The sequence below is a fragment of the Scyliorhinus torazame genome, chromosome 21, assembly GCF_047496885.1.
Source record: "Scyliorhinus torazame isolate Kashiwa2021f chromosome 21, sScyTor2.1, whole genome shotgun sequence".
In the NCBI taxonomy this organism is placed as follows: Eukaryota; Metazoa; Chordata; class Chondrichthyes; order Carcharhiniformes; family Scyliorhinidae; genus Scyliorhinus; species Scyliorhinus torazame.
In genome coordinates this window covers 132,441,443-132,451,861 of record NC_092727.1, presented here as the reverse complement: position 1 = coordinate 132,451,861, position 10,419 = coordinate 132,441,443, and the positions used below count along the sequence as shown (strand labels likewise).

Here is a 10,419-nt window from a genome sequence, read left to right as displayed (position 1 = left end):
CCGCACTGTCAGAGGGTCAGTACTGAGGGAGTGCCACACTGTCGGGGGGTCAGTACTGAGGGAGAGCCGCACTGTCAGAGGGTCAGTACTGAGGGAGTGCTGCACTGTCAGAGGGTCAGTACTGAGGGAATGCCGCACTGTCAGTGGGTCAGTACTGAGGGAGTGCCGCTCTGTCAGTGGGTCAGTACTGAGGGAGTGCTGCACTGTCAGAGGGTCAGTACCGAGGGAGTGCCGCACTGTCAGTGGGTCAGTACTGAGACAGTGCAGTGCTCCCTCAGTGTCTCCTCACAGCCATGGATTGTTTTTCACCCTTTGGGGAATAGTGTCGGAGTGGTGGAAGGATTCCTGACCTGATTATCAACACATTGAATCGTGTTGAACACTCCTTCCGTGACGATCAGATCCTGGCATTGGACTTGAACCTGGAACTTCTGGACCAGCTTCTGGGCAGTACCCACTGCGCCACGAATAGTGACAGCACAGGAGACTATTCAGCCCACCATCTAGCTTTCAGAGAGCAGTTACTGCCTTTCTCCACAGCTAAGGGAGTCCGAGTTAAATACAGACCTTTTAGAATAAAAGAACTGTTCCTGGTCCTATATCCCCTGCCCCTACCCTCCTTATCCCTGCCCCTCCCCACTCATCTACCAGCCTCAATTTTGTGTTCCTCTTCTATCTTGTTTGTTGCTCATTTTGCGATCTCTTCTCTGTGACATGTGAGACTGTCCTTGGGCGAAGGCTGCTGTAGGAATGAATCTGATTGTGTTTTACCGGCTGAAGTGTAATATTGTGACTAACTGCAACATGGTCCCGTGTCAGGCCGAAGTCCCACACAGCACCTCGCTAATGTCTGGTCCAAAGACAGCAGCTGGTGCCAAACAAGAGAGGTGGCATCTGTTTGGATCTATTTCTGCTTTCTGGACTGACGGCCTCAGGCTGTCTCTGCTGATGGAACTTAGCAGGAGGCATTTCTCAATGAGATGGGCATTTTTGGCTGAGTGATTGGTGCCAGGTACCTGCAGGTTTGTACAATACGTCACTCAGGCTGAATGTTTATAACTGGGTGGCAGATTCGCAGCATTTCATCATCTTTGTCCCTTTGCTGAGAACAACACAAAAAAAAAACTTTGACATTGTTCCTCGCAGATGGCACTTTTAAGAAATGTTTCCCGGCTCGTGTTGTTGTTCCTGACGCTGAAACACGTGGAAATATCCAAAGCAGCCAGTGCCAATGAAATCCTTTCTAAAGGTGATTCTGACTACATGCTGCCAGATTACCGAGGGAAAGGCTGCATTGATGACAATGGGTTTGTGTTTGATGTGGGCGAGAGGTTTTACCCCACGGCTGCAGCGTGTCCCTGTGTCTGCACTGAAGCTGGTCCCGTCTGCCGTAAGCCGCAGTGCCCCCGAATCCCACCCCGGTGTACCCGCCTCAATTATCATTCCTGCTGCCCGCGCTGTGCCCAATTCCGCAATTCGTGTCAATATGGCGGCAAGATGTACCGGCTCTTCCAGGAGTTCTGGGTAACTTAATTTCTTTGATCCCATTTCTGCTTTCAATTGTTTTCTGTGATTTTTGTTCAGATGACCAGCACTGATTTTTATGCATATCCTGTAGTTGCAAATTTCCCTGAAATCAACAGCTTTAAACAAATTCCATGGGTTATAAAGAGATAAACTGTTTTGCCTGGTGCAGGTATCAGAAAGGGACCATCATCCTAAATTGGATTTAGAGGAGTGATATCAAGAGTGATATCAGGAAGCACATTTTAGACCCAAAATAGATACAGTGCAAATGTGAAGATTAGCTTGTTCTCCTTTTGAAAAGAAGGTCGAGAGATTGAGAGGTGTTCAAAATCATGAAAGGTCAAGACAGAGGGATTGAAATACATTTCCCATTGGTGGAAAAGGGCTGAACTACAGGACACAAAAATTAAGGTGTTTCGCAAAAGAACCAACGACAAAATGATGACAAACCATTTAACACAGCTAATGTTACGATCTGCAATGCACTGTCTAAGAGAGTTCAATCAGTCTGATCTGTACCTGGAACACGTTTATCAGCCTTTGCTGTGTGAGAGTGTGGTCAGAATCTGGAATGTACTGAGTGTGGTTAGGATCTGGAATGGACTGTCTGAGAGTGTGGTTAGGATCTGGAATGTACTGAGAGTGTGGTTAGGATCTGGAATGTACTGAGAGTGTGGTTAGGATCTGGAATGTACTGTCTGAGAGTGGTTAGGATCTGGAATGTACTGAGAGTGTGGTTAGGATCTGGAATGTACTGTCTGAGAGTGGTTAGGATCTGGAATGTACTGAGAGTGTGGTTAGGATCTGGAAAGTACTGAGAGTGTGGTTAGGATCTGGAAAGTACTGAGTGTGGTTAGGATCTGGAATGTACTGTGTGAGAGTGTGGTTAGGATCTGGAATGTACTGAGAGTGTGGTTAGGATCTGGAATGTACTGAGTGTGGTTAGGATCTGGAATGTACTGAGAGTGTGGTTAGGATCTGGAATGTACTGAGAGTGTGGTTAGGATCTGGAATGTACTGAGAGTGTGGTTAGGATCTGGAATGCACTGTCTGAGAGTGTGGTTAGGATCTGGAATGTACTGAGAGTGTGGTTAGGATCTGGAATGTACTGAGAGTGTGGTTAGGATCTGGAATGTACTGAGAGTGGTTAGGATCTGGAATGCACTGTCTGAGAGTGTGGTTAGGATCTGGAATGGACTGAGTGTGTGGTTAGGATCTGGAATGTACTGAGTGTGGTTAGGATCTGGAATGTACTGTGTCAGAGTGTGGTCAAAATCTGGAATGTCAGGAATGCACTGAGAGTGTGGTTAGAATCCTGCAGTGCGCCGGCATGAACATAATGGGCTGCAGCCATTTTCTAATCCTAATCTGCAATTTACTCACTCCTGTGGAAGTTGTGGAGAGAAGTTGAGCATCATGACTGAGATCACTAGATTTTTTTTGTTGTTAAATATACGAAGGGAGCAAAGGCTGATAAACGGGTTCCAGGTACAGATCAGACTGATTGAACTCTTATTGTGTCTAACTGTCTGAGCAAAGTTGATTTGATACCTTTTTGTTATATTTTTTCAATGTGATGTATAAATGTGCATGCTTACCAAAGTGTAAAGCTTTAGGAGGGACAGATCTGTCTCTACTGCAGACTTCTTTATTATCATACCAACACTGCCACCTGCTGCCTTTAAACGGTAACTTTGTGAATTGAACAGATTATGCTCTCTCTCCACAGTTACCCCATCTGCAGTCTAACATAAGCCAGTGGGTCTTTGTTCCCAATTGATGCACAACTTAACAATCATTGCCTGCTGTCGGTAAATTTATACCAATTCAATCTGTTGAATGATTATTTCTTACTGGTGTATATGTGCGTAAATCATTGAAGGTGGCAGGCAGGTAGGGCGGGCGGGGGGGGGGGGGGGGGGGAGCAGTTAATAAAGCAGAGTGTTCTGGACTTTATTAATAGGACAGAGGACAAGACCGAGGAGGTTGTACTGAACTTGTGGAAGGCACTCATTCAACCTCAGCTGGAATATTGTGTACAGTTCTGGGTGCCACACTATAGAAAGGATGTGAACCCATTGGAGAGAGCAGAAGAGGTTTACAAGGATAGTCCCAGGGATGAGAAACTTCAGTTATGAGGATAGGTTGGCGAGGTTAGACTGGAGAGGTCCTCGGAGAGAAGTAAGCTAAAAGGAGATTTAATAGAGATGTTCAAAATCATGAGTGGGCTGGTCAAAATAGACAGGGAGAAACTGTTCCTGCTCTTAAAAGGATCGGGAACGAGAGGGAAAGTGATTTTGCAAAGGAAACAAATGTGAGGAAAACTTTTTCACAGCGAGTGGTTGGGGTCTGGAATGCACGGCCTGGAAACGTGGGGGAGGCAATTTCAATTCAAGAGGGCATTGGATGATTACTTGAATAGAAACAATGTGCAGGGGACCAGGGAAAAGACAGGAAAATAGCAGCAAGTGATGATGCTTATTTGGAGAGCTGGGCAGATACGATCGGCCGAGTGGCCTTCTGCATCGGAACAACTCTGTGATACTTGTGGGCTACATCCTGGCTGGTGCTATATTTGATAGTGTTTGCTATCCAAGATATCAGAACAGTAAGAGCTGGAAACTTAGAGAATTCAATATCAAGTCCCCACTCGGGCTCCTTCAATGAAATGTGTCACAGACCCATCAACCTGTCAGGTTTTAAATTATGATACTGTTGAAATGATATTTCCAGGAAGTTTGGCTTGATGGATCACCAATTTCTGATTTTTAACATTGTTTCTGTAGCCATCTGCCTGTGAGAGGTGTCGATGTGAGGCTAATCACGAAGTATACTGTCTGACTGCAGAATGTGCTCCTGTCCACTGTGTCAACCCATCATATGAACCCAACCAGTGCTGTCCTGTGTGCAAGCAGGGTAAGTTCCATTTACAATACCAATGTAGGGTCAAAAGCGCTTTAGGATGGGAAGGACTTGACTTTTCCAAAGTGCTCCTGGCTGCCTTCCAGTCCTCTATCCATTTGAATTCCAAAGCTTTGCTGCTGTATTCCAGCTGGCACTGAGTGCTCAGCTCAGCCATCATCCCTGGTTTGGTTGGAGTTGTGAGGATTTAGATAGATAGAATTTACAGGAGGCCATCGAATCTGCACCGGCCCTTGGAAAGAGCACCCTACCCAAGCCCACACCTCCACCCTATCCCTGTAACCCCAGCCATCTTTTTGGACACGAAGGGGCAATTTAGCACAGCTAATCCACCTAACCTGCACATCTTTGGACTGTGGGAGGAAACCGGAGCACCCGGAGGAAACCCACGCAGACACGGGGAGAACGTGCAACGCCACACAGTCACCTCAGGCTAGAATTTAACCTGGGTCCCTGGAGCAGTGAGGCAACTGTGCTAACCACTGTGTTACCGTGCTTACACTCTACAACAACACCTAGGGTCGGGTAAGACAGAGTTCAGGCTCCTACAGCCATTCCACTGATGGGTCAATGGCTCCTCTCCATTAGCAATACCACTGAGTCAGTTCTGCAAGGACACACGGGTTCCCCAATGGCAGTGCAACTGCCCCTCAAGAAGCTCCTTGTTTGCACATTTGCCACTTTGGTAACACTGGCTCCCAACACACAGCTCTTGAATGACTGATGGCAACATCAAAGAGACTTTCTAAGGCTGGTAACCAGGAACACCCTGCCAGTTTATCGTCAGGTGCTGCTTCAAGGATGGCAGCGGTATGGGGCCAATATAAAAGAAGCAGATGGGAGTTAAGCAGACTCTGAATAGAAAGACCACTCTCCCTCCTAGCGCATCTAGATTTCCTCCTTGCTAAATGATACAGCTTGCAATCTATTTATTAGCCATTCCTGTATTCAGTTCCAAAACTGACTCCTGTGACGGAGTTGGACACATGTGAAATATCAGAGAGGCGAGTGCTGTTACTCTTGGATCTGGAGCCTCAACCTTTCACCATAAGTATTAATAATGTGGATTAGAGAATGGTGTCAGATGTTCAGTTTGCTACAGGTGGACATAAGGGTTAAACTATGAGGACAGGATGTGAAAACATTTGCATTCCCTTTAGTTTCAAGAGTAAAGGGGGCTCTAACTTAGGTGGTTTCAATGGCCACAGGATTTAAATGGGTAGAGAGAAATCTTGTGGGGAGGGAATAGAAAGTGTTGATGAAGGTAATGCTGTTGCTGTGGTGCACTTGGACTTTCAGAAGGCATTTAGTATAGTGCCACACAACAGACCGATGGGAACAGTTGTAGCTGACTGAATAAACGAGACAGCAGCAATATGGATACAAAATTGGCTGAATAATAGGAAGCCGAGAGTAATGGTAAATGGATATTTTCTGGGCTGGAGGAAGGTTTGTAATGGTGTTCTGCAGGGGTTGGCGTTGGGACATTTACTTTTCCTGATATTTATTAATAACCTAGAGCTTGGTGTGCAGGGGACAATTTCAAAGTTTGTGGATGATACAAAACTTGGAAACATTGTAAACTGTGACGAGGACAGTGCAGAACTTCAAAAGGACATGGACAAGTTGGTGTCGTGGGCAGATAGGTGGCAGATGAAGTTCAATGTGCAGAGGTGTGAGGTGATACATTTTGGTAGGAATAAGATGGAGACAATATAAAGGGGTAAAATAAGGAGTGGAGGGACCTGGGTGCATATGTGTATGGACCATTGTAGGACAGGTGGAGAGAACAGTTAATAAAGTATTTATTAATAGGCTTTATTAATAGGGGCACAAGAGCAAGGTTATGTTGAACTTATACAAGACACTAGTTAGACCTCAGCTGGAATATTGTGTACAGTTCTGGGCACCACACTATAGGAAGAATGTGAACACATGGAGAGACCGCAGAAGATGTTCACCAGAATGGTTGAGGGAGAGACTTCAGTTGTAAGGATAGACTGGAGAGCTGCTTCATACACGATGAGGCAAATGGCCTCCTCCTGCACCTTGACAATTCTGTGGAGTCCACAACAAGGCAGTGCAAGTTTAACATGAGTGAGGAGGGAAGTCAATACATCTTTATTGATGTGGATGCTTGGGGACAGCGAGACGTTCAAGACTGAGATACATACATTTCTGTTGGGAGAATTGGGCAAAAACAAGTAAATGGAGTTGAAGCATCAATCAGCCATGATCTAATTGAGCGTCACAGGTCAAGGGGCAATACGGTCTCCTCCTATTTCACATTTGGGCTGGATTCAGGATTTGTATTAAACCTTTATTTACTAGTCAGCCTTGCCTGTCCCTGGCATTATAACACTGTTTCATTCTTGCAGGACCCAACTGCTTTGCAGGAAACACCATTATCCCTGCTGGTGTGAAAGTGGAAATGGATGGAAAGTCTGTCTGTTTCTGTCCATATAAGGATGGCTCCTGGGAACCTCAACAGCAAGCAATCTGTAGCTCCCATGGCAGAAGGCAGGGCCATCATTATGGTGTAAATGAAGGACACCAATGGGAGTGGGCACATGGACGATAGGCTCTTTGCAGAATGCTGTGGACCTGCTACTGTCATAATGAATGTTCCCAGATTGTGCTCATATTATAAAGGGGATCTTAACCAATTGGTCACAGGCCAACCGATCCATTCAGGGAAAGGCCAGGTCAATTAACAGACCATGATAATCACTCTGCCAGCAGTAAAGCGAGTCTTGTCAGAGGGTAGGGTAAGGTTGGGATGGAGCTGTTAATTCCTCTTTCTCTTGGTTGCACAGGAATAATTTGAGGTTTCCCGTTCGAAGGCCCCATCCTCTGCCCGCCGAGTTTTACTGAATCATTTGGATTGTAGCACCTCCACCTGGCCCTCAAAACTTCATTGGGTTCTTCATGCATCAAGTCAGTGAGGTTCAAGACAGGTGGATGCCTGGGGCACCTCCAGTGGGAAGAAAATGGTGGATGAGCAGGAATTGGGAAGCAAGTGAATCACCTGAATTTTAATTGTTACCGCCCTATTTCTGCTGGGCGGAGAGAATTAAAACCTCTCCTTCCTTCTGTGTCAGTATTGGGAAAGTGCTTGCTACAATCCTGTTCCAGCGGTATGGGAAGTCTGACACAAATTGCTCTGCCCATAACTTCCAGTCAAATGTAGCAACCGTCTCTGCTAATTGTGGAGCCTGCTCCTCACTGAATCTCCACACCTGTTTGCAGAGTGTCTGACATTTATTGTAAAAATATAAATAAAAGTTGTTTGGTGGTACAGTTTATGGCACTGTGTACCTGTGTTTACATTGACTTAAAACTGCAAACCATGATAAAACATTAACGAAAGTTCAGCCTGCACCATAAGTTAGTTAAATTGAGTTTTTCCCCACCTGTTTGTTTTTTGATAGGATTGTGCAGCCTTGACTGTTTAGTGAACCTAGTGCCTCACACGCAGTCACTGTGCCCAGCAGCAGTTCAATGTGCACTGTTTTAACAAACCCGATGATTGATTGCCTTAAGATAAAACAATCACTGACATATACGACTGATCTTCTCGTTAAACAACTAATTGATAAATGCAAACTTAAAGAAGCTGGTGCTAGGTTTTAGTCGCATTTTTAAAGAAGCTTTAACACTTTCTGATAATTCATGGATAGTTCAATAATCGAGAGTTTGATTATACATAACAATGATCCACACTATTACCACATTATTGCTGAATATTAGAGACGTCAGCAAACTGGGATTTGTACGATATTTAACGATTACCAACTGGAGATAAATAAAGTCAATCTAATTAGGACAGCAGAAGCAGTCACAAATTCCCACAAAGCTAGATCTTACAGCAATTGCTCCCAATATAGATTTCACAAATTTTGTTGATGTAAACAGGTAGATCCTTGTAAGACAATAATGTAATCTTACTAATAATATCACAGGTTAACTTGTGCTCAGCAGGTGAAATTATTTTTGTAAGAGAGCAGCATTAATTGTTGAGGTGAATATAAAATTGCAATAATATGGCTCTGGTTAGCAGGCAGTTGCTCCATAGTAATTAATCTTGACACTAGTGCAGGGTTTACAGAAAACATCGTTGTTGGGACTGTACATTCCGTGATCACAAACCACTGTGGGAGTAAACATGGAGACATATTGTTAGGATACACAACATGGCAACTGAAACAGAAGCAATTTCTCAGACGTCCTCACAGTCAACATCTAACATATTCACAAAGCTGAGGTGATAGGTACCAAAGTCATTCACCTGGTTGCAATCATTAACCTGACACCATAAGGTACAAGTGGACAGGTTTTCAAGTGTAATGTCTGCATAGATCATCAGTAATTTAGTTTACACTTCCTACAAGACAGGAATTGGAAGTGTAATGTCAGAATGTGTGTGTTCTCTGTACAGTGACTAGTGATATTGTAAATCCTTCTACAGTCCAGCCGTAAACAGTCACTGTGTATTGAGTAGACATTGGTCCAGAAATTGTGGCAAGTGGAACTCATGTAAAGGCAGAAAGCAGTCTTTGAATTCCCCAATGTGATGGGCAGGAATCCCAGCAGGGTAGGAATAGGCTGCGTGCCATATTAGGTAAGGATAAATGAGGGTGTCCTTTCCTGACGAGGCTATTTGCATATGCAAATAAGAGGCTAACGCCTGCTTGGGATTCCCGCTCCAACACTTCTTTACCCGGAGGGCGGCGTCACCATCACACTCATGGAATCCAAGACCATAGAAAGTCGCCACTAAAAATCGAAAACAGAGAAGGGTTATAACACAGGAGGCCATTCAGTCCGCTGTGTCTGTGCCAGCTCTCTAGAAGAACAATTTACCAAATGCCATTTCCCTGCCTCCTCCCCGTAACCCCGCACATTCTTCCCTTTCAGATAATGGTCCAATATCCTCCTGTATCCCAGAATATTTAATGTTCAGCCCTGCCCTCCTTTGAGCCAGGCCTCCATTTTAATCCCAACATCACTGAAGCAAGGACTCAGGAGGGCTAGAAGGGGTCACGAAAAGTCATTGGCAAATAGGGTTAAGGAAAATCCCAAGGCTTTTTACACATACATAAAAAGCAAGAGGGTAACCAGGGAAAGGGTTGGCCCACTGAAGGCTAGGCAAGGGAATCTATGTGTGGAGCCAGAGGAAATGGGTGAGGTAGATAGCCTGGGTCACATTGAGATCCAAAAAGATGAGGTGTTGGGTGTCTTGAAAAATATTACGGTAGATAAGTCCCCAGGGCCTGATGGGATCTACCCCAGAATACTGAAGGAGGCTAGAGAGGAAATTGCTGAGGCCTTGACAGAAATCTTTGGATCCTCACTGTCTTCAGGTGATGTCTCGGAGGACTGGAGACTAGCCAATGTTGTTCCTCTGTTTAAGAAGGGTAGCAAGGATAATCCAGGGAACTACAGGCCGGTGAACCTTACGTCAGTGGTAGGGAAATTACTGGAGAGAATTCTTCGAGACAGGATCTACTCCCATCTGGAAGCAAATGGACGTATTAGTGAGAGGCAGCACGGTTTTGTGAATGGGAGGTCGTGTCTCACTAACTTGATAAGAGTTTTTCGAAGAGGTCACAAAGATGATTGATGCAGGTAGGGCAGTGGATGTTGTCTGTATGGACTTCAGAAAGGCCTTTGACAAGGTCCCTCATGGTAGACTGGTACAAAAGGTGAAGTCACATGCGATTAGGGGTGAGCTGGCAAGATGGATACAGAACTGGCTAGGTCATAGAAGGCAGAGAGTAGCAATGGAGGGGTGCTTTTCTAATTGGAGGGCTGTGACTAGTGGTGTTCCGCAGAGATCAGTGCTGGGACCTTTGCTGTTCATAGTCTATATAAATGATTTGGAGGAAAATGTAACTGGTCTGATTAGTAAGTTTGCAGACGACAAAGGTTGGTGGAATTGTGGATAGCGATGAGGACTGTCAGAGGATA

At 45.1% G+C, this 10,419-nt stretch overlaps 2 protein-coding genes across 2 annotated transcripts in view; one reads left to right on the top strand and one right to left on the bottom strand.

The window, feature by feature from the left end:
• Positions 1–308: 308 nt before the first annotated feature.
• Positions 309–7,752, top strand: LOC140398693 (von Willebrand factor C domain-containing protein 2-like). The gene is made up of 3 exons (XM_072487689.1): positions 309–1,524; positions 4,314–4,443; positions 6,828–7,752. The coding sequence occupies exons 1-3, from the start codon at positions 1,147–1,149 to the stop codon at positions 7,028–7,030; spliced, it is 711 nt and encodes a 236-aa protein (XP_072343790.1). The 5' UTR covers positions 309–1,146; the 3' UTR covers positions 7,031–7,752.
• A 163-nt stretch (positions 7,753–7,915) lies between these two features.
• LOC140398692 (zona pellucida-binding protein 2-like) overlaps positions 7,916–10,419 on the bottom strand; it is a 75,274-nt gene continuing 72,770 nt past the window's right edge. Inside the window, exon 8 of the mRNA XM_072487688.1 lies at positions 7,916–8,600. Within this exon, the coding sequence (XP_072343789.1) occupies positions 8,503–8,600 (98 nt within the window). The 3' untranslated portion in view covers positions 7,916–8,502. The remainder of the gene's footprint in view (positions 8,601–10,419) is intronic.